Source organism: Berghia stephanieae, chromosome 5 (assembly GCF_034508935.2).
Source record: "Berghia stephanieae isolate SIO BIC M18660-M18661 chromosome 5, UCSD_Bste_1.3, whole genome shotgun sequence".
NCBI lineage: Eukaryota > Metazoa > Mollusca > Gastropoda > Nudibranchia > Aeolidiidae > Berghia > Berghia stephanieae.
Genome location: NC_088364.1, coordinates 24,057,558 through 24,082,080, shown reverse-complemented (window position 1 = coordinate 24,082,080; position 24,523 = coordinate 24,057,558). Strand labels below are relative to the sequence as shown.

Here is a 24,523-nt window from a genome sequence, read left to right as displayed (position 1 = left end):
ATATTCTTACTCCTCCCTTGGTAAAAACTGTTTATTCTCCATTAAAAATAATATAGATAAAACAAAAAAATCAGCATCGCTCTTAAGGGGTTCAAAACACCTGCACGAAAAGCACCAGCGTCCTCGTGACACTCCAATGTACTACATTATCATTTGTTTCATCTTCACATACCGACTCCCTTCATCCCTTATCCTGAAATAATGCAGACCAATACATGTGCCGCTAAACCGAACAGACTCATAGACAGAGGCACCATTATGTTGAGTGTTTTGTGTTATAGGAATCCCTGGTATGATACTTAGAGTTTTACTCACAAATCTTTTAAACTTCAAGCAAAGCGAGCATTTTCAATGTTGACAGGCTTATAGGCACTGATATTTGCTCTGATCTGACATTTGTAACTGCCGACCTGCATCAATTTTACTGACCAAATTTTGATTTATCTGACCCACAGATTCGTTATCCGACCAAAATTCCGACTTATCCGATCAACCAGCGGTCATCCGACCAAAAACAGACTTGCCTAGACACCCTGAAGAAAGGATATGAGTAGGACAGTGCCAGAAGACAATAGAGAATAAAACTTTGCATCAGAGATGGGGGCTTGAACCCACGACCTTACTGGTACGACAACTCCACCTGACTCTACTGTATGAGCTATCCACCACTCCCTTTCCTATATCTTGTATTGTATCTCATAACCAAAAGCTGACCTGTTATCTCCGGTTCACAATTCAAGTTGTTGAGCTTCAGCTTTTTGTCAGTCCTTATTGCATCCACAATTCTCTCCGTTAAAACATCGACTACTTTTCTTTTTGTGACATGGAGAATACTCATATTAGGGAAGCTGGTGGGAAAGGAAGGAAAAGGATCTTTTTAAAGTCAAACATAAGTAATACATGTAATAACCCTATCATAATCATAAAGGGTTACATAGGTCAAAAGATAAAACAAACAAAAGAGAAGATCAACTCGATGTGTGGACATTTTAAATACACAAAATCATATATATTATAATACAAACAAAAGGTCAAGTTGGTGCACAAATAGTTTTCCACCACAGACCTGTTGATCATAATAATAATACTGTTCTTATTAGCAAATCTCTCTTATTATTAGGGGCTCAAAAGTGATCAGACTTAAAAAGCCTCTTTAACCTTCTGATTTTTTTGTTTTCAATTTGCCATTTGTTTTCTGAATCGGAATCTCAATGTTACTGTTTGAATTATGAGTGTCTAGTTGCCTAACAGGCAAGACGTGTTTTTGTTGTTGAGATATTTCTCTTCAATTTTTACTTATTTCAAGGATGTACACGTCTGATTTCAATTCAAATTTTATTCAAATAATTTTGTACATCATGTAAGATACCATTGTGATATTGTTTCAATTATATTTCATATGTTTTCGACATCATTTTTATCGAATTTTTTTTGAACTTTTTAACAATGTTTCACCAAGCCCCTGCAATTTTTACTCATTCTCACAACCAATTACACTGTCAGCTATCATTAGACTTTTATTCACCCTGTGCTTTTATTGTTTACAATTGGAAAATACATAATCCTACCTAAAACATAAACACCATCACAATCAACAAAAGAACGTCTGTAAATGGGGTGGTCGACGTAAACAACATGTTATTGAAAGACGGCTCCACAATGTCCAGTGAATTGTCATTGTTCAACTCAACCACCACAGACTTTAACAAAAATATTTCAAATGACACAATACCAAGTCGTGGAAATCATAACATTTGTATTGGCCATAATAATGCGCAGTCATCGAGAAACAAAACATTCAATATGATGGAGACTATAAATCAACATGATATCGATATTCTATATATCACTGAATCATGGTAGCGTTAGTTCGGTGATGAATCTATCATGAAAGAAATGACACCTCCCAGCTACAAGATGGAATCATTCCCAAGAAATGGACAATCAGGAGGGGGATTGCCATCATATGCAAAAACGCTCTTTCATCTGTTGTGAATGAAAGTTACTCATAGTAAATGGGCAGCACCTATCATAGTTGTACCAAAACCGGATGGTAAGGTAAGACTGTGAGGTGACTTTAAAGTGACAATAATTCTTGCCAACAGCACAAGATTTATTTGCAAAGCTGTCATATGGAGAAAAATTCTCAAAGTTGGATTTGAGTCAGGCTTATCATCAAATGGCCATGGACTCAGAAAGTAAAAAGCTTGTCACAATAAATACTCATATTGGACTGTTTCAGTACAACAGACTTCCATATGGAGTGGCTTCAGGACCAACGCTTTTCCAAAAGTTCATGGAAGAAATTCTTGCAGAAATAGACAATGTTCAAGTTTTCATTGATGACATACAGTTGACTGGGTGTAATGAAAAGCAGCATCTTGCAATTTTAGACAAAGTACTAACAAGGTTAAAAAAGAAATGGGGTAAGGCTCAACCAAGAAAAATGTAAATTCATGGTTGACAGAATTGACTATCTTGGTCACAGAATTGATAAAAATGGATTACATCCTCAGGAAAGCAAAGTTAAAGCCATGATCAATGCGCCTAAGCCTGAAAATGTAAAAGAACTAAGAAGTTTTCTAGGTGGAGTTCAGTATTATTCTAAATTTCTACCAAATTTGTCAGAAACATTGAAACAACTACATCAACTTTTGCAAAAGGATGTATCTTGGTTCTGGTCGGATGACTGTGAGAAATCATTCACAGCAGTAAAGGAACTCTAGTTTCACAAAATGTCCTAATCCAGAATTGCCTCTTTGATTGTCAACTGATGCAATTACAAAGGGAATCGGAGCTGTAATATCTCACATTATGCCAAATGGAGAAGAAAGGCCGATTTCGTTTGCATCAAGACCCCTTACAAAGACTGAATCTAATTACAGTCAGATCAAAAAGGAAGCATTAAGCATCATGTTTGGAGTACGCAAATTTCACCAATATCTATATGGCAGACATTTTGCACTTATCACTGACCACAAGCCTCTGGTGAAAATATTTGGACCTAAAAATAGCATGTCAGCAATGACGGTAGCAAGAATGCAGAGATGGTCAATGGAACTCAGTGCTTACCAATATGAAATTCAATTTCGAAAAACAGAAGAGCACTGTAATGCAGATATTACCTCAAAGAGAAAGAAAACTAGATGAAGAATTGGTTTCATTTAACTACATAAATTATCTACCTCTCACCACGAAAAAAAAAGCTGAAGCAACCTGAAAGGACTCGATATTGTTGAAAGTTCGGCATTTCACACTGGATGGTTGGCCTAACAAAATCAACGATGAAAGATTGAAGCCTTTCTTTCAACGAAAAGAAGAAATAACCAATGTTTTACAGTGGGGACTGAGAGTTATAATTCCAGAGAAATTCAGAAAACGGATACTGATGGAATTACATGAGGGTCACCATGGAATAGTCAAATCAAAAGCAATGGCTAGAAGTTACATCTACTGGCCAAATATTGATAAAGACATTGAGAAAATGATTAAAAACTGCAAAAGTTGCATTAATGTGAAAAATATTCCAATGAAAGCACCTGTCTTAACATGGACATTCCCTTCAAAGCCATGGGAAAGACTTCATCTGAATTTTGCAGAATTTGAAAACGAGCATTACTTTATTCTAACTGATGCATATTCAAATTGGCCAAAACCAATGCTCAACATGCTGCTGATGTGTTGTGACATATATTTCGTAAGATCACAACCGTATCAGCCGGCAACGAATGGATCAGCAGAGCACCTGGTGCAAACTTTCAAATGTCTTATGAAAGTCAACAGTGGAAATTGGACCAGACAACAAAAATTGGCCAAAGTGTTGCTACAGATCAGATCAATGCCTCACGCTATGATGGATAAAAGTCCAGCGGAAATGCTGTTTAAAAGAAAATTGCGCATTCAACTAGATCTCATTCGTCCAAACGTTGTTGATACAATAAGACAACGTCAACAAAAATCAATGACATCAAACATCAAAATTCGTTCTTTTGTTCCAGGAGACAACGTCATTGTCAGAAATCATCAACATGGATTTGATAAATAGTCTGACAGAATTATTTTACAACGACTTGGACCAATTAGCTATTCAGTGCAGGTAAATAGAGCAATTCATCACTGCCATATAAATCAGTTGAAAAGTTCTCATGGATGTGATGAAAGTGAAATTGTTACTCAAGATCAGAATGATCTTGAAAGTGGAAATTCTCTATTGGATATAGCAGAAAATTCGAAATCAGATTACCTATCTAATTTATCTGACATGGATAACCAAGTGGATTTATCAGCACCTATTGTTAATTCACCTCATCGAACCGAAATGAGCGTCTACAATTACCAGCTGATACAGCAGAGCGACGCTACCCCCTAAGAAACAGATGACCTGTTAGAAGATTAATTATTTAATTATATAATGTACGTCATATCAATGTTAAATACATGAATGACAGTTTGAGTGAATGTTTTCTGAATTAAAGAATTTTATATTTTAAGAGAAATCAATTAAATGATTTTAAAAATTAGAAGGGGAGGAATGTTGTGAATGAAAGTTATTGTATTCAAGTATCGTAACTTGTATCGTCCATCTAATGTAGTTGTTCACAACTAGCATCTGTTCTACTGGCTAACTTGTTGGTAGTCATTCTGCATCCAACCGTCATCCTGTACACATGTATCTTATGTTATGTTGTTTAATAAATGTTCTTTACTGTAACAATTTGGTTTGTTGATTCTTGGAATAACACGTCTTATCAATTAATGATATAAGAACACATCGTCTAAAATACAAAACAAGTTAATTTCTTCGAAGAGCTTTGAGTGTGTCCAAACCAAATTGGCCTACTTTCAAATTTCATTTTTAATCACTTGTATCTACAGACCACCCCCAAGCAAAAATAACAAACTGATACAGCATGATTTTCCTGACAAATTTTCTGATTTTTCATCAAAAGACAAGCGAAAACTTTTTATAGGCAATTTCAATATTCAGTTTGATGCTGAGAAGAATAGTCACTATATAATTATTCTTAAATCTCCGGAATGAATATGGCCCGACCCAATTAGTGGCCTTTCCAACTCAAAGAGCGGTACACATTTTGGACTGGTTGATCACTGATACATGGCACTCACATCTTTTTTCAGATCAAAACAACAATCATACAATTAATTTACAAAGATAGACAGAAAAGTCTTGGCGCCACTCTTATATTTAAAAAACTATAATAGATATGAAGTTGACAAAGGTATCAAACAAAGTTTAGTTTATGTCTTTTCCATTTAGTGCTTTATATTTCAGCAGATCCACCAACAATGCACCAGTTATTGCATCGCGTTGAAGAGGAATTCACATGGCAAACTTTGAAACCATTGAGTCACCTCAGCCTGCACCTCGCCATCACAACCAAAATTTGGCCCCCTTGAGGTGTCTCTTAGGTCAAAAGAAAAGGAAAAAGTCACGTGGAGTTAAATCAGAACTGTAAGGGGGAAGTTCTACGACTTCAAGAAAACCTCCTCTTTCAAAGTGATTATGTGTTTAAGTGAGCATTCTCAGTATCCAATGGGTACATGCCTTTCTGTAACCCAGGTTTTCTCAAATGATGTCGGAATAGGGGCTCTTTCAAATAAGATAATTTAAAAACAAGAAAAAGCACTTCAAAAAATAATTTGGTGACAAAATGGAAGAATAAATTTTGCACATTTTGATCTAAAGTGTACACTGGTGCGTTTAATACAATCATAAATATCTGATAGGTGTCAAGACTTTTCAGTCAAGCCTAGTAAATAGTTTATGAGATTTATTTTCTTAAGAAAAATTGTTTTTCATTCTCTATTTTTTATAACAATAGAAGTAGAAGTAAAATACCTAAAGAGTAATATATTGCCATGATGTTTCTTAACGAACTGCAATACTCGAGTTGGGTAACAAGTATGCTCCCATAATGGTTGTAGGACTACACTAGAATGATAGTGAGCAGTGTCCTTACTTTGATCCATTGTTACTTATTCTGAAGTAGTTACATGAATCGATTCTTAGAAAACTGAATTGAATAAAATATTTTTTATTTGGATAATTGACATGCTGATATTTTTCTGATTTTATGTTTCCATTGGACTTTTAATTGTTTCACTTTTAATTGACCTCTTCTTACCTGATAGGGTCAGAATTTGCCTGTATCTCCATTGTGCCTTGTCCATTTTTGCAATTTGTTCCTACTAATTTATGTGCATGGCAACGAGGATTTTTCTCGTCAGTGACCAGTTGAACAACAACTCTTGCAGGACCTGAATAGTTTTCAATCTAGTATAAAATAAATTGTAAAATAATATTTTAATCATCTTGATCAAAGTGCAAAGCTCAAATAGATAAGAGGACTATGATTGGCTACATAAAGAAAAGTATAAACCAAAAGCTTCATTCATCACCTAATCTTTTTCTGGATTCTAACTATTATTTAATTCGTATAAATTGAAATTACCCCTCACCTGTGCAGTCCTAAACAATGACAATGTGAACTCTCATTTCATTTCTCTCCAATTCTCTACACAAATTTTCATCCAAGATTGTACAGATCAAATAAATATACAATGAATTTTTATCGTGCCTGACACCCACATTTATTGTGCTCTGCGCTGCTTTTCGTGATAGAAACAAAACTCATGACAAAACATAAAAAGCGTGTAAACAGAAACAAACACATATCCTTCATTAAAAATAAACCTTAAAGAACATCTCAGTCTTTAGACATTTCCTGAAAGATGATATATTATCAAAGGACTTTGTCAGAGCAGTGAAAACATTCCAAAATAGAGGAAACAGATTTCCATCAAAAGTGAGTTTCGAGGTTGTAACCTTTAGGAGAGGGGACTGAGCTGATCTTAAGTTATGGACGGGTTCATATTTTTCAATTAGTTCTTTAAAATACTTGGGTGCTAATCCATTTAGAGAACTGGAAACGTAGCATAAAAATTTAAATTCAAACCTTACTTTTCAGGAGGACAATGCAATTCCTGAAGAATTGGTGTTATATGATCTCTCTTTTTCATTAATTATTATTTCACAGCTTTATCTTGAATTCTTTGTAATTGATTAATTAATTTGCTTTGACAGCCAACAAGAAAGGCATTACAATAATCTTATCTTCTGGCAATTTTTAAAAGTGCAAGCATCTTTGTAATATCCTCATCAACATGATAGTAGATTCTCCCAATGTTTATAAGGTGAAAATTACAACTCTGACAAATCTTTTTGACATGATTTTCCATGGATAGTTCTTCATCCAAATACACACCGAGATTTCTTACAATATAACTTATCAGAAAACAGAAAATCACATAACATATCCTTGAATGTGTCTTTGGGGCAGTGTACCTCCATGTAACAACCATTTTCTATATTGTGGAATACAGACCTCAATAGAAAAAAAACCCAACCTTTTTATTATTTTCATTATTGGTAATATTATAATTATCATCTTCATATTATTAGTATTATTATTATGATGATGATGATGATGATAAAGACGATGACGATGATAATGATGATGATGATGATTATTCATTATTATTATTTTTATTTTTATATTATTATTATCGTTATTATTATCAAGTGCTCTTGACTGTTGACAATCAAAAAGTCTTAAAGTTTTTAGCAGCAATGTGTAGAAAATGCGATTTGGATCCTATTTTATTTGCAGGTGGAAATCATTGACATTGCATTTCGTTTGGTAAAAATTGGACAAAAATTACAACTTTGGAGATGAAAATGATTTTGATGACAATTATTGTAAATATTTAAAAAATATTATGAATAATTTAAATCTCCATTATTTGTGGGCCAATTTTGTCATTCCAGGTGTCAATTTTATTGTAATAAAGAGATAGGAACTTCAGTTATGTTTTTTCTGGTGCGATTTTATTACTTTGTTGTATTATTTAGCACTGAGAAAAATGTTTCATAAATAAAAATATCCAATGCTGCTTCTATTCTTGCAGAATAGTGAGTCAAGCATCCCAAAGTCTTAGACCAGTCACAAGCTCTCTCATCGGTCGCCAAAACAAAGACGTGACTAGCCGTCAAGGTATTACGCTACTGTTATGCAAAAAAAATTGACACCTTTCAGAGTCATCCTAATAGCTGAAAACTAAAAGTAAAAAATATTATTCGAGAGGAATTTGAATGTCACATTGTTGTAATCAGCTTTAAAAAAGAACGTTTTAAAAATTGCTACTGTTAAACGTTTTTCAGCAACTTTTTAAATCTATTGACCTATTTTCTTGATTTTTATATCATTGTTTATATCTCGTTGAGACGAGATCAGTGTCATATACTTTTGTTTCAAATCTAACTAGAATATAAATTGGCTTTTTTACCTATCAGCCATGCCCGGCAAATATATTTATCAAAGTGGTGATTGTGACGTAACCATGAGACGACCATCGTCAAATGCTTCAATGGTGACTCAAGGCATGAAGTGATAGCTGTTGACATGTGAGCTGTCAGAATGGCCAATCGATGAAGTGTCAAGATTCTTATGATCAATCATTCTTCAATCAAAAAACTTAACTCATTAGAACAAAAGTTTGAAATATGGTGATAAACGGACCTATGAAATCGTTTCTGGGCGAAGTTTAGTCATGAGTGACCAGAAAAAACAAAAATGTAAATGCAGTCATCAAAGGGGAGGCTTATATCATCAAAGGATGTCTACATGATTGACATGGCATAAAGGGAAATCATTATCTACTCCACCAAAAATAATCTGAACACTAGAGGATTAAACCGTATTCATAATTTCCATCCCTGTTCATTTATCTAGACCTATTTAAGTGTTGTCTATTTGATAGAAGGTGGTGTGAAAATCAATGATCATCTTGCTATATGCATACCTTTATTGTAGGAAAAGACTTTTTACCCCTCTCACTTTTCATTCCTTGTAGACCTCCATGACTAGGTCCTTCACATTCATAGCGGAAACGAAACCCTCTTTGTTGTGGTTGTTCAATAATAGTTACAAAAGGTTCTGAAACATCAGATAAGATAAGATTGAACTTATAATAATTACATTTTTAGAATACAACAACAACAACAACAATAATAATAATAATAATAATAATAATAATAATAATAATAATAATAATAATAATAATAATAATAATAATAATAATAATAATATTTCTATAGCGCCTTTCGTCGAAACCTCAAAGCACTTCTTCTTCGTTCCTCTGATGGACATCTATGGCTGCAGTCCGATATCTGCTATGAAGTCTGTGGTCCGCTTTAGGTCCTCAGCCTCACCATAGAGCTTTGTGTTGAGTGTTGTAGGGGTGACCCAGTGGTTCGAACGTTGCACGTTGTATAATGGGCAATCCATAAGCACATGTAAAGTGGTTTCATGGTCGGTTCCACATGGGCAATAAGGGGTTGTTCCAATACCTAGCTTTGTAAACATATGTCCTCTTAGTCTATTGTGTCCTGTTCGGAGGCGGAATAGAGTGACTTGGCTACTTCGCTGAATGGCATGGATTGGATCCTGCTTGTTGTGTTCCAGGTGTGTGTCATTCCTTTCTTTGTCTATTTTTAGCTTTATTATTTTCTTTTGCTGATGGTAAGTGATTGACGACTTCGGTTGTTCCTTTTGGGCTCCTTCTTTGGCCAGTTGATCGGCAATTTCATTTCCATATATACCTACATGACTTGGAATCCACTGCAGCACAATTTTTCCTGTTTTATCAGATAAGCCTCAAGGGCCTCCACAGTGTGTGCGGCTTCAGAGTCCTGGTAATTTTCAATAGACCGGAGAGCATCATCAGAGTCTGTCAAGTAAACCACATTTTTCCCGTATATTCTGTGATCTCTGGATAGTTCTTTTGTTGCATTGAGGATGGCTTTTTCTTCAGTTTTAGTACTTGTGCACATTGAACCCACTGATACAGATATTTTTGTTTCTGTTTTATCTGTCCAGTGTATGAGTGCACCAGCACCTCCATTCATGAGGGGGCCGGAAACTGAGCCATCTGTATAAACTCTTATCAGTTGTCATTGGGTATTTTTTATCGATCATCTTTAGGGTTTGAGCATTGTCATTATTGCTTTGAATGTTTTTCTTGTTGATGGTTATGGATTTTTGTTTCTTTTTCCACGGTGGTGGTTTGAGATTTGGGACATTGATTTGGGCAATATCTTCCTTTGGTGTCACTTTATATTTGCTCTCTAGTTTTTGTCCCAGGGCGATGAAGTTTTCCCTTTTGAGTCGATTCTCTTTCTTTTCCATTGTACTTGGATGCAGTGGTTGGGATTCCATGAATTTTATCTTTGAGAATTGGTCATTATTTTTAAATTTCGTTTTCTTTGAGAGGTTTTATTCCTGTGTGGGTTTCCATCTTGTGAATTGGTGTTGTTTTCGTTGCTCCAGTGATCACGCGTAGGCATTTTTTGGACTTTTTCAACCTTGTTGAATTGAGCCTGAGCACTTCCCATGCCGATATGGCATTCTATTGCAGGTCTTACATATCCAAGATATGTCTTCTTCAGGACGTTTGAGTTTGCTCCCCATTGCGTTCCAGCAAGTTTTCGGAGAAGCTGCATTCTCTTGTACCCTTTCTTTTTTTAAAACAAAAAACAGGACATTGTTTACCCAGGTAACAATAACATTGCAAGACCAAATAAACCAATATCAAAATATTAAGATCATAAAACGGGCATCAAAAACATCACCAATACATAAGTAACATACAATACAAAATTCAATAAAGTAAATATTTTCTGAAAAGATATGTTTTCAGGGTTTTAAAAAAAAATATCTATAGAGCTCGAAAATCTCACAGATTGAGGGAAATCATTCCAAATCTTGGGTCCGAATTTGATAAGAGACCTATCACCAAAGTATTTAAGTTTAGCTTCAGGAGATGCTAACAATTTTAAATCATGGGATCTAAGATTTCTCAGAGGTACGTGGAGTAAGTGTTGAATGTAGAGGGGGACAGAAGACTCAAATACACCAAAGCAGACAAGGGCTATTTTGTATTCAATTCTAGCCTGGACTGGCAGCCAGTGAAGGGTTTGAAGCATGTCCTTTGTATCATCGTATAAGGTATAAAGGATAGGGCCTAAAACTGAACCTTGCAGGACACCATATTCTATATAGACATCATTAGAAACTTTGCCATTTAAACCACGATAGAGCAGTACCAGAGATGCCAAAATCAGATCACATAGGATTGCATGATCTATTTGTCGAATGTCACAGTTAGATCAAACAGCATAAGGATAGATATCTCTCCATTATACTTGCTATCAGCAGGTCATTCACGATCTTCAAAAGGGCAGTTTCAGTGCTATAATGCTCACGGTAAGCTGACTGAAAATGTTCGATAAGATCATTTGAATCTAGATGATTCTTTAGCTGCTTTAGTAGTTCTTTTTCCAGGATTTTAGAAAGAAAAGCAAATTAGATACAGGGCGGTAATTTTTCAGATTTTCAGGGTCTAAATTCTGCTTTTTTTAAAAATGGAGTGACGATTGTTTTCTATAGCAATCTGGTACAGCCCCAGACTGCAATGAGTTATTTATGATTACAGTAATAGGTTCTAAAAAATAGTAAAGACGTTTCATTAAAAGATTAGTTAGTATCGGGTCAAGGGGACAAGATTTGGGTGGTGAGGCTAGGATAATTTCTTTCACTTCATCAGATGATACATGATTAAAAATACTAAAATTAGGGATAAATGTTGGGAGTCTAACAGTCCGAATTTTCCTCATCGTTTTGAACAGCCGAATTTTAGTAAGTTCATTTGATATGGTCTCCTTGACTATGGTGACTTGATCTTTATATAGTTGATGACCTTCGTTTGTCTGGGATTTCTGCCATCGCCGTTCAGCAGCTCTACGGCATCTTTTGCAACCATGACTTTGTTAGTCATCCATGGAGCAGTTAGTCATCTGGTCACCTTTCTTGGGCGCAATGGTGCATGATGGTCGAACATTATGTGCAGTGTGGCATTATAGGAATCAGCTGTAAGTTTTGATCCAAGAATCACTAGCTCTGTTTCTACATTGCTGGAGAATTCTTCAGTTTTAATTGATCCTATGTTATGGGATGTAACAAGCAACTTTACTTTGGGTTGTTTCAATTTGTTTATGTTGAACATAATGTGTTCAGATGGTCGATATGATTTTGTCATGTACGATTACATTAGATTGGGCAAGTTGTAGTGTTTGTTGCAAACAAATCTAAAATATGGCCTTTGTTGTCGATGGGAGTTGAAACGATCTGTAAAAGATTATGGTTATGAAATGATTGTAAAAGAATTTTATATTTGATGAACAGCCCTCAAAGAGAATAATTTGTTGCCCCTGATACAGGTCATATGAGAAAATATAAAAAATAAAAAAGTAGGGGTAGAAACCAACAGTGATTTGCTACAAAAAGTAGCAGAACTGCTTGAAATACACTATTTCAATGTGACATGACCTAATATTTAACATCAAGACAGTTGGGGATACCAATAAAGAAAGAAATTTAGGTGCTTAGGAGGTGTCAAGTTTGTAGAAGCATTGACCCTCATCTAATGGCATAGGAATTTGTATATTGAGCGTGGACACAATCTGGCAGTGTCTTGCAATAGATTTAATCTGTGTCTCTGGGCTTCTTTTTGGCAGAGTCTATTTGAGATTTAGAGGAAACTAAGGAAATGAAGTGAGTAGAAAAGTGCCAGAAGACAATAGAGAATAAAAAAATTTTTTCGCGGCGGTGGTGGGGTTTGAACCTGCGACCTTATTGGTACGACAACTCCGCCTGGCAGGTGAGAGCGTGGCTCTACCGTGTGAGCTATCCACGAACACAAAAATATTCGTTTCAAACCCAAAGTCATTTCTAGATCCCTCTCTCACCCACTTCTTGAGATCGCCGATTCGTTCACCACCATCGCGAAGTAATTTTGACCAGCAGTTAAGCTTAATAGCCAATATTCTCATCACAAACATATAACATAGAAACGATTGAGACATTGAGTATGCTCCGGTGTATGGGGTGAATTTTTAATTCAGAAAAGTGAGTGGAGCAGGCACTTATGTTGGTAACAACAAGATATGAAGTGAGTAGAAAAGTGCCAGAAGACAATAGAGAATAAAAAATTTTTTTCCGCAGCGGTGGTGGGGTTTGAACCTGCGACCTTATTGGTACGACAACTCCGCCTGGCAGGTGAGAGCGTGGCTCTACCGTGTGAGCTATCCACGAACACAAAAATATTCGTTTCAAACCCAAAGTCATTTCTAGATCCCTCTCTCACCCACTTCTTGAGATCGCCGATTCGTTCACCACCATCGCGAAGTAATTTTGACCAGCAGTTAAGCTTAATAGCCAATATTCTCTTCACAAACATATAACATAGAAACGATTGAGACATTGAGTATGCTCCGGTGTATGGGGTGAATTTTTAATTCAGAAAAGTGAGTGGAGCAGGCACTTATGTTGGTAACAACAAGATATGAAGTGGGTAGAAAAGTGCCAGAAGACAATAGAGAATAAAAAATTTTTTATTCTCTATTGTCTTCTGGCACTTTTCTACTCACTTCATATCTTGTTGTTACCAACATAAGTGCCTGCTCCACTCACTTTTCTGAGAGGAAACTAAGGAAATGAAGACAGGGATTCCGTATTGGAGAAAAATCAGGGTAAATTAAATTTTAGCGGGATACTTGACAGGTATGATGTGATATGACTCAAAACAAAGAGCCAACCAAAATTTAGTAATATAAAAATATTCGATTTGGAAAAACAATGGAGTTGATGGATATATATCCTAAAACTGGAATTTATGTTAGTAATCGAGAAACTTATGATCCAAAGACAAAACCAAGTATTCTAGCTTTACATCAGTAAATTAATTTCATGTAGAACATCCACAGAATATGGATTAGAGCAGAAAGGACAACAAAGGGTAAAACATCATCAAAAGTTGCTGGTGAGAGGTCAAGTACCACCATATTCCTTGATGTGAGACTTGGGATGCTAGCCAATTTCATCTCTTTGAAATTTCTCTTATTGCTCTCATAATGGCACTCATTAACTCTAAAATAGTTTCAAAGTTTATTATTGTCATAGCTGCTGTCTCTAATCCATTGCTGGTCTAACAACAGATGTATATACTTTTCCCTTCAACTTTGCAGAAATTCGTTTGTCACACATAACTCTGGTTACCTTTCTCCAATTATACAAGCCTGACTGAATTACAATTTCAAACAGCTGAGTGAAGATCCTTGATGTAGTCCTTCTCTTACATTAAATGGTTCAGTTGAGCCAACAGCCGTCCTTAGCACTGTGTTACTACATACATATCCTATATTTCTTTGTTACCCCTTTGCCCTTAGACGGTATCACATTTCTTCTCTTGGGACCCTATCCTAGGCTTTCTCCAATTCAATGAACCACTTACTTATGAGCATCTCAGTCATTGGAGTGGGACACCTCGGCTGTCTCCACCAGGTTGTGTTTTATGTCTAACCAACATTGTCAATCCGAAGCAATCATCTTCAGTACCTGAAGATCCTCAATGGTGTTGAGATTCAGTTGCTGATCTGTTCGATGTAATTCTCTTTGCTTCTCCCTATACTTCTCTGTAGTCACTTTTAATTCAAATATGGCATCTGTTGTACTTTTACCAGAAACGAATCCAAACTGCTCTTCACTTATGTCTACATCTTTTCTAATCCTAATATCGAATTCTCTTTCCCATATCTTCATTGTGTGAAATGGAAGGGAAGAAAAACAGATGGAGATCACAAAAGAATGGATTCCCTCGAGGACTTTTCAACATTTATACCAACGACCAACCTGAGTTCGAGAACATCCAGAGGTTTCTATATGCTGATGATCTGTGTCTTGCATCCCAGGCCTATGATTTCAAGACCATTGAGAGACTAACAGATGCCCTGAAGACACTCTCTGAGTATTATTTAAAGAACTCACTAAATGCCAACCCAGGAAAAACTCAAGTGTGTGCCTTCCATTTAAAAAATCGCTATGCCAACACGAAACTGAACATCTCCTGCAATGGGAACACATTGGAGAACAACACATTCCCCGTGTACCTCAGTGTCACAAAGAAAACAAAAGCAAAGGTGGCCACAAGAAACACACGGCACTATATATCTGCTTAGTTTTCCACTGTTCCGAGTGCCGACGTAACCTCACCCGACAGGTAACCGGGATCAACAGCAGTCAGCCAATCAATTCCCAGAACGTAGATTTGCCGTGCACTGGGAAATACGAATGGATGATTTCCGTACCAATTAACCTCACGATCTTCGTGACGATGCAACTACACCCAAAATGCAAAGAATTCTCGCAGACCTCTTCTTTCCATCAGTCCAACTTTCATTTCAACACCTCCAGTACTTATTCCACAAGCCGTGATTCAAATTCACCTATATTTCTATAAAATTCAAATAAAATTACTTAAATTGGTGTGATTCTCAAGGCACAAGTTTTACTACGAAATGAGGTAAGTTTCATTTTGTCTTCAGTATTCATTATTTTGTAACGATTATTTTTCTGCAGTAGGTCAAGTAATAATGATATTACTGCTTTAGCCTTGTTCTTGAAATGTAATATTTAGCTGCGGTTTTATTGTTAATTAAATTTTTCTTTATTTTTTCAATGATGAGTTAATTTAATTTTTAAATTGCATAATTTGAATTATCTTGCTAATTAATTTTAAATGGCATTGTGTGTTGGCCCTCAACTTAGCTCAACTGCTAGAGTATTAGACTTATGTGTAAATGATCCAAGTTCAATTTCAAAATTTGTTAGAATTTTCCTGCTCCCCCTTTCTTTCACCAAATTACAGTTGTTGGTTCCAAATTTTAAGAAGTACATTTGTAACTTAATGTTATTTCTGACTTTCAAACATCACAAAATATATTTCAAATATATGGTTCCTTTGGCTCTGAAAGGACAGCATTAAAACATCTTTACACTAGAACTGTTATGGTTTAAAGTAAGATGTTATGTACGCATGGATATGACAAGTAATTCAGACTGTTTTAAAACTCTTTTTATTCATTAATTCACTATATCATTGCTTACATCGCTCAGTCAATTTTTAATTTTCTCTTACAGCATGGACCACACAATTGCAAGTCATAACTAAGCAGAGAATACATTATGTAGGACATGTAGTATGATTCATTAAACACAGAAAGAGAAACGTGCCCGCAAGAAACCATTTAAACTATTGTAATGACATTCTTTTAGTCTATGGGACTGACACGGCATTGGACAAGCAAGGAGCACACTCAGAATTTATGTGTAAAAAGTGTCACACAGCTATGGGACATGTTAAAAGAAGGAAGAGTTCAGCAGCTCTTAGAACAGTTAGAGGAAAGTTCGAAAAATCCAAGGGCATTTGGTGTGCTTATGATAATTGTAGTCCTTGTTCAGTGTGTACGTAATATAATATACAGAGTATGGGATTCCTTGGAAATAGCAACAATCTACATTCAAGAAGTTTCCTTCAAACAACTATCATCACATCCAACGCCATCCCAAACACTTCTTCAATAAATTCCTAACAGTCGACAAACCCTATCACACATCTTCATTACAACACGTGCAAACTGAAATCACACAGATAGATAATATAGCATGCATGAGTTTAGATAGCGCACACTCAAACCAATCAGTACATCAAGTATCATACCACTCTCTATTATCATCTCAGTCAACATGTACATCAACACAGATCACAGACCAAATCGTTCCATCTACCCTTATTGCCACATCAACACCAGCAAAAAGGAAACAAACAACAGACAGCACAACATCACCTATGATAAAGAAATGGACAACCGTTAGTGACATACTGAAGGTCACACAGTACGCCATTATCTAATGATGAGAAAAAACTGACAACAAAACTAATAAATAGAAAACTCTACAGCCAACCAAATGAAGGTGTAGCCAGTTGAAATACTGGAGGATAGCCATTTCTTCTACACAGAATAGTGAAAAAGAGATGCATTTCATCAAAAGCTAGGAACACAACAAAACGAAAACGTAAGCACATCATACAGAATATTAGACACAACATGACAGGCTCCTCACACTCCAAGACTCAGACACACAAATTGCATCAGAATTAAGCTCAATACCAATATGAAGACAACAGCTAATAACACAGTCAGCGACAAAACAGAAAATCAAAATCACTAAAGAAAAGATCCTAGTCATGAAGGAGGCACTTGAAGTGATTTGGCATCAGGCAAGAGTGTTATCCCATCACCTTAGAGATGTTGGGATTTCCATTCATCATCATATCTTGTCGCGCCAGTGAGTCAGCCAGTCCCGGGCAGTCTGGTTGCATTCCCTCAGGTCAGCATTGGTGCAGTGAGGTCCCGGCGAGCATTCAGACAGGATGTGGTCCATGGTCTGTCTGGGGTGACCGCATGGGCATTCAGTGCCCGGTGAGATTTTCCATTTAAAGAGGTTTGTGGCGGTGTTTCCCACCTTTGCTCTAGCTCTGTTCAACGCCACCCATTCTTTTCTCTTGAGGTCTGTGCCTGCTGGGAGCTTTTCTGTTGGGGGCTGGAGGGCATCATTTGCTGTCTTGTCCCATTCTACCCATTTGTCCAGGCGGAAGAATGCTGAGTGGTCTGGGTGAAGGCTCTCTACTGTGAGGAAGCTTTTCCTTGATTTGAGCCTGCTTTTGGGGCAATTGTGGTCATGAAGGGGGTGTCTCTGGTCCATTTCCTGTTTGTATTTTTGTATTTGGGCATGAGTTTCCCTCCGGATGTGTGGTGGGGCTATTCCTGCTGCACGGTAGACCAGTGGTAATGGTGTTGCTCTCAGCTGGCCCGTTATGATCCGGCAGGCGTTGTTGAGCTCGGGGTCTAGCTTGGAGGCATGGCATGATCGGGCCCATACAGCTGAGCAGTACTCCGCAGTTGAGTAGCTGAGGGCCAATGCTGTGGTCCTTAGAGTTTTAGGGTCAGTTCCCCAGTTCATGTTTGCCAGCTTTCCAAGGAGGGCATTACGCGTGGACACTTTTGCCTTGGTCTTCCTCACGTGTTCTCTGAAGGACAGAGTCCGATCAAGCGTCACTCCGAGGTACACTGGGTGGTAGTTGTACTCTAATGTCTGGCCATTCCACTTGATGTTAAGTTTTTTGTGGGCTTGGTGGTTGTTGAGGTGAAATGCACACACTTGTGTTTTCCCTGGGTTGGCGTTCAGCGAGTTTTTAGTGTAGTACTTTGTAAGGGTGTCTAGGGCATTTGTCAGTCTGCTCTCGATTGGTTGGAAGGACACATCCTGTGTTGCGAGGCATAGGTCATCAGCATATATAAATCGGCGGATATTTGGGAACTCAGGCTGATCATTTGTATATATGTTGAAAAGTGTTGGAGCCAGCACTGATCCTTGGGGAAGACCATTCTTCTGGGTGCGCCACCTGCTCTTCCGGCCATCCATTTCAACAAAGAAGCGCCTGTTTTCGAGAAGTGACTGGATAATATTTACAATTTTCTTATTCTTTATCATTTTAGCCACTTTGAGGAGTAGGATCTTGTGATTCACTGTGTCATAGGCTGCAGTGAGGTCGACGAAGACTGTGCCAGTGACCTGTTTTGTCTCAAACCCATCTTCTATGAATTGTGTAAGGTTTTGAAGTTGACCACATGTTGACCGTCCTGGTCGGAATCCAGCCTGGTCTGGAGACAGTTGTTCGTCTAGACTGGGTGACATGCGGGACATAACCATTCGCTCAAATAGCTTGTATGCGATGCACAGGAGGGAGATCGGGCGATAGCTTTTCTTGGATTTTGGATCTTTCCCCGGTTTCAGTAGGGCGACTACTCTTGCTTTCCTCCATGCACTTGGCAGCCTGTTTGTCCTTGCGCATACATTGAAGAGGTCCAATAGCCAGGATAGGGTTCTCGGGCCAAAGTGTTGAATCATCTCAGTTGTGATTCCATCCAGTCCAGATGCTTTTCCTGCCTTCAGATGGGACAAGGCCTCTAGTAGCTCCTCCAGGGTAAAAGAGTCAAGATTATCTTCACTATCCTTGAGGGCTTTGTCCATTTCACGTTTCAGGGCTTTTAGTTGGCCTCGTGCTTTCTTGGCTGGTTTCCCATTCAGTAGAAGCTGATGTGCTACTTGGTCAGGTGTTACTGCAGCCACTCTTGTCTGGGTATTTTTGTCATTATTCAGTTTTGAAATTGTAGTCCAGGCCTTTTTGCTGTTTAGGGATTTCCATTGATAACAAGAACGCTGTTATGGAGCTAGGAAAAAGTATAGCATCTGATTTCACACAGGTGAAAATGAACAAGTTTTGCTTGAGTGACACTTCTGATGGTAGTGTACCATTCGGGAAGATTGACAAACTTTTCAACTTTGTGGATAACCTTTTAGATGGATATAATGCAAATGGAGCATTGACATGGCATGATAACACAATACCAGAAAATGAAATTTGGCTTAAACTTGGAGGAGACCATGGGAATTTCAATGAAAATGACATTACAGATAGCAAATTTAGAACGACCCAATTCACAGAAAAACACTACTGTAATAGCAATGGCTGCTATATGGGACACACACAGCAACATTGACAGATTTTTGGATGAAATTAAAGAAGACTTTAAACAGTTCATGGTCCATTGTTGGCAAGGAAAATCAATTAAAGTTTTTTTTTTATAAATGGAGGCTACGATTTCCTCTGCAAGATCTATAGCATTTCACGACCAGAAGGCACATTTCCATGCATCTTTTGTTTGATGCAGAACACAGGTAACAGCACATCATCATTTGAACAACGAAATCTTGACACAGTACACAGGGATTACAATTCTTTCATATCACAACACAATGCTGACAAGAAGCAAGCAGCTCAACATCACAACTCTATTCATGCACCCCTACTAGTCACTAGACATCCAGCTGGACCAAGTCTCTCCTCCATATCTACACATACTATTAGGGATAGTTCTCAAGCACCACAAACTGTTAGAAGACGCCACCCACTCTCTTGACAGACGCATTGCTACACAGCCAGACACTAGTAAAAACCTTTGGCAGTACTTGGAAGGAATATCTAGATACACAAGAAAAAATAGAAGAATTCCAATGCTGCCTTGTTTTTGCAGAGACAAATAGTGACAGAGTAGACATCAAACCCCAAAATGCAGAGGAGAGACATTCAAATCCCGTGCACGAGCCACTCACCCTCAGGGATGGTCCTATTGCCTCTGAATTGGACAAAATACTTAACCAGCACCACATTATATCACAGGCTTACCACAGCAGGTGATTCATTGGCAACCACTGCCACAAATATTTCCAAGAAAAAGTCTACACGCAACTCACACTTACAATTATCCAACAAACAAAGAACTGCACCCACAACCCATTCATCATTGACGACACATGCAGTATTGGATTAATTTTCTACAATATAAGCAAGGCCTATAGTCATGTGCACAACTTTATTTCACACACAAAACCGATCAAAGCAGACACAATCCAAGATATTCAAAGTGCAATAAAACATTACATGGATACCTACAGAAAATATTTTCCAAACAAAATAATCTCAAAACAACACCTCCTTGAGTACCACTGCATACCACACGTCACTCAATATAAGTTTGGACTTGGACTTCTTGGAGAACAAGGCACAGAGAGCTGTCACCAAACAACAGCAAAATTGGAAAAAAAGCATCCGGCATTGTCAATGATATGGATAAAATGTGATTTGTCATCAATGCAATGCAGTTAAAGACCAGCCCCAAACTACACTGACGAGTTTGAATGCTGGTAGGGGATATATTTTTGCTGAAAACAAATCCTTTTTTTTTGTGAGTAGAAGTATTATATCTTTGCCTTTATAATACATACAATTCAGACAAATCCATAGTAACGTTTTTTTTCTGTAATTTTTTTAATGTAGCACCCACTATATTTTTATGTAATTTGTTACCTTCCATTGATAACCTCTATTGAGAAATCTATTTATACTATGAAAAAATAAAAAACACACAGTAAAAGTAGAAAATATAAACTTTTATACCAAGTAGTGATATTTCAACTCATTCAATATGGGTGTCTTACAGACAATAAAGCAAATCATTGTTAAATTGAGCGAAACGGCAACCCCCGTCATGTAAATTCCTCTCAGTGATTGACCGCTCACCATGACTGGGTCAGCACGTGTCGGGAACTGGATACCATCTCAACTAAGCTGGTTTCATTATGTACGCTGTGAACAACATCCCAAAAAGACTGGCAAATACTACATGGGGAGCAGATCAAAAAACAGTCAGGACAACCGCACTAACCCTCTGCTATTCATCAGCCGAATACGCCTCATCAGTCCGGGCAAGATCCTGCCAAAAAGATTGACCCTGATCTACATAACAGCAGACAGATTGTTACCGGTAACTTTAAACCGACTGCAGTCCCAGTCTTCCATCGGCTGGCTGGCATCGCACCTCCAAAGTCCAGAAATATAAACAGGAAATGAACCCAAAGCACCCCTTCCATGACCACAACCCAACGACAAGTCGACTGAAGTCGAGAAAGAGCTTCATGACAGAAGAAAGCATCAACCCTGACCATGCAGCTGTATACTGACCTTCCACATGGAAGGAATGGGACAGCCATGCAATTGAAGCCATTGAAGATCTGAGAGAAGAACTGCCCTATGTAACTGAGCTCCACAGGAATGAATAGGTAACACTGAACAGAGTAAAATTTGGGAGAACAGCTGGAAGCATGAAAAAGGAGCATTATCATGAAGTGACACACAAGAAACAGACCTAGAGGAGATGTAGCATTGCTACCGGCAAAAAAATACCCCTAATGAGCTTTTATATAGCGCAATATCCACTAAACGTGCTCAAAGCGCTTTACAAAGGGTTCCTGACCAACAGCATCACGAAACATATAGAACAAGACATGAGGCCTGTTAGGCGATGTTACACTTTTTTCCGACAGAGACAACGCTGTTAATGGTCAGGTACTCATTTTACAGCTGAGTACGGTGAGAGAATGTGAGTAAAGAGCCTTTTCCAAGGACTCAACTATGCGCCAAGCGAAGCTTGAACCCAGGACCTTCCGATCTGAAAGCGAGTGTCATACCACACGACCACATAGCTGCAGAAAAAATGGTAAACTAAGAAATGATAAAAAATGTAGACCATTTTGATTCACTGACAGCAATGTTCACCAGAGATGGGATAACAAATATAGAAATTAGGGAAAGGATAGCTTTTTAATTGAATCTAAAGCTCAAATTCATTACAGCAATTTCTCAATTGCAAGGTCATCAAAGGAGAGAAGACAAAATCCTGACAAGCCATACAAACTTCAAAATACATTCATTAGTTTAAACCCATAAAAAAACAATATTTCAAAGACTAACCGAAATAATAATAATAATAATAATAATAATAATAATAATAATAATAATAATAATAATAATAATAATAATAATAATAAACATTGATACCGCACATCCACTCCTCAATGGACAAAGGGATCTGAGCGCACATTATAAGCAAATCTTTAATAGAGACAATAATATTGCATTATAATACACCTTAGTTTAGAAGTTGGGCATTTTAAGAATTGGTGATCTGTGTGTGTGTGTGTGTGTGTGTCTGAAATATGTTTGTGATTATGAGAATTGTGTGTGTTATTTCGTGTTTGTGTCATGAAGTCTTGATTGTATTTTTGTAATGGTTGATTATGGATAATCGTTGTTAGAAATAGGACTGATAGGCCTATTGTGTTGTTATTATTAATTGTGGGACATGCGGATTGTGAAAGTTAGTCAAGCCTGACTTTATGATTTTGTTAGTAAAATAAGAAACAAAATATGCTTGTCCAAGGAAAACAGTAACTGCACGTGCCTATCCTATATATTAATTGATCTAGCTGAAAATCTGAAAAATATGCTCTTTTTTTTTCTTCTTCTTCTTCTGTGTACTTTTTGTCTATTATTGAATACAATAGTTTGTTGTCTTTGATTTTGGCCGTATTTAATAATCACACAAGAATTGGTGAGTGGCAACGTGAACTTATTTACAGGTCTGATAACCGAATGCAATATTTTGCGCCGTTTTGGGGGTAATTCCATTATAAGAAAATGAGACCATAACAATTTGGGTTATCAGACCTTCAAATAGGTACACGTCGGTGAGTAACAATGTAACTATTACCGCCATTATTTTCGTTGAATACTTCAGCAGCACCTCTTCCATTTATGATATTTGGACTTGGTGTCACTATAGCATGGTATGATGGATGAACAATGTTTGGGGTTTGGAGCTCTACTGGCAACATCCCTTCATTGAGAAGGATATCCTCAGAATCATTCGAAGATGGGCAAGTTAGATCCATCTTTCCAGAATCTGTAGGAAAATAGAAATCATGAAAGGACAAGATCAAGAAGTAAATTAAATGAAAATAAAAAGAACGTCCCTTACTACTTTTACTATAATATCAATTACAATTATCTAGATCTATCTATCTATCTCATTTTTCATGTTCGCAAACATTAATCTCTTTTGAAATGGGTTGAAAATGCAAACAATTTTTCAGACTTTACAGAAAATTCAAAATATTATTTTATACCAAAAATTCAGTCAATACTTAACTCATACAGTCCCCCACTTTTTTCTCGATATGAGAAGTAAGGCCAGGGGATTTTTTGTGATTTGGGACTTCCCCTTTTTTACGGCTGTTGCCACTTATTTTGTGACCATGCCAGGACTTAGTACATTATGCCACCGAGCTATTATATGCACCAAAAAAAAACTATTTTTCATGGGGGGAATCTCTTAAATAAAACCTATTGTGCATTTAGATTATAAGAAATGATTCAATGATAATATATACTTATGTCAGGACATTCTTTTTCTGAAAAGAAATGTTTTACTTGACACGAAAGAAACACCAATCTGGTATATGTTTATCCATAACAGGAAAAGAAAGATAGATTGGGAATTTAGATGGTCACATGACAGCAAAATCATCGATTTCATTGGATATGAAGAGTCTAAATTTAGATGTAAAGAACTATTTTTTTACGAAAGTGTGTATTTCCTACACAAGTGTACAAAATACAAATTCAGACAAGATATTGTTTGTGTTGAGAATATTGGCTATTAAACTTAAATGCTTCGTGGGGCTTAGAAGTCGGGGAGAGTACCTTCAGATAGACATAGAGTTTGAAGCGACTTCTTTGGGGGTCGTGGATAGCTCATACGGTAGAGTCACGATCTCCCCGGCCAGGCGGAGTTGTCGTACCAGTAAGGGGTTCGAGCCCCCATAGCCGCCGCGAAGTTTTTTTATTATCTGTTGTCTTCTGGCATTTTCTTGCTCACTACATTTCTTGTTATTATGCACAAAATACACACACATGATTTCCTCACGCCAGTGTACGAAATACACACCGGAAGTGATTGTTGGAGCTAAATGGCTTGACCGACAGGCTAACGACTTTGTACCTGCGGAAATCGAGATGAGAAAAT

General features: G+C 37.1%; 1 protein-coding gene and 1 long non-coding RNA gene across 3 annotated transcripts in view; both read right to left on the bottom strand.

The window, feature by feature from the left end:
- LOC144972629 (nuclear factor NF-kappa-B p105 subunit-like) overlaps positions 1 to 23,714 on the bottom strand; it is a 105,805-nt gene extending 82,091 nt beyond the window's left edge. The window contains exons 1-5 of one of the 2 annotated variants that reach the window (XM_078914084.1): positions 23,643 to 23,714; positions 23,210 to 23,401; positions 8,884 to 9,017; positions 6,147 to 6,295; positions 715 to 848 (exon numbers count right to left, since the gene is read on the bottom strand). In XM_078914084.1, coding sequence (XP_078770210.1) covers positions 715 to 848; positions 6,147 to 6,295; positions 8,884 to 9,017; positions 23,210 to 23,390 — 598 coding nt within the window. In that variant the 5' untranslated portion in view covers positions 23,391 to 23,401; positions 23,643 to 23,714. The remainder of the gene's footprint in view (positions 1 to 714; positions 849 to 6,146; positions 6,296 to 8,883; positions 9,018 to 23,209; positions 23,402 to 23,642) is intronic. The other variant, XM_078914085.1, reaches the window with a different exon arrangement.
- On the bottom strand, positions 9,580 to 16,522 carry LOC144974110 (uncharacterized). The gene is made up of 2 exons (XR_013645642.1): positions 13,627 to 16,522; positions 9,580 to 12,679 (listed from the first exon to the last, which is right to left on the bottom strand). It is a non-coding gene; the product is annotated as an uncharacterized LOC144974110 (long non-coding RNA).
- Positions 23,715 to 24,523: the final 809 nt, after the last annotated feature.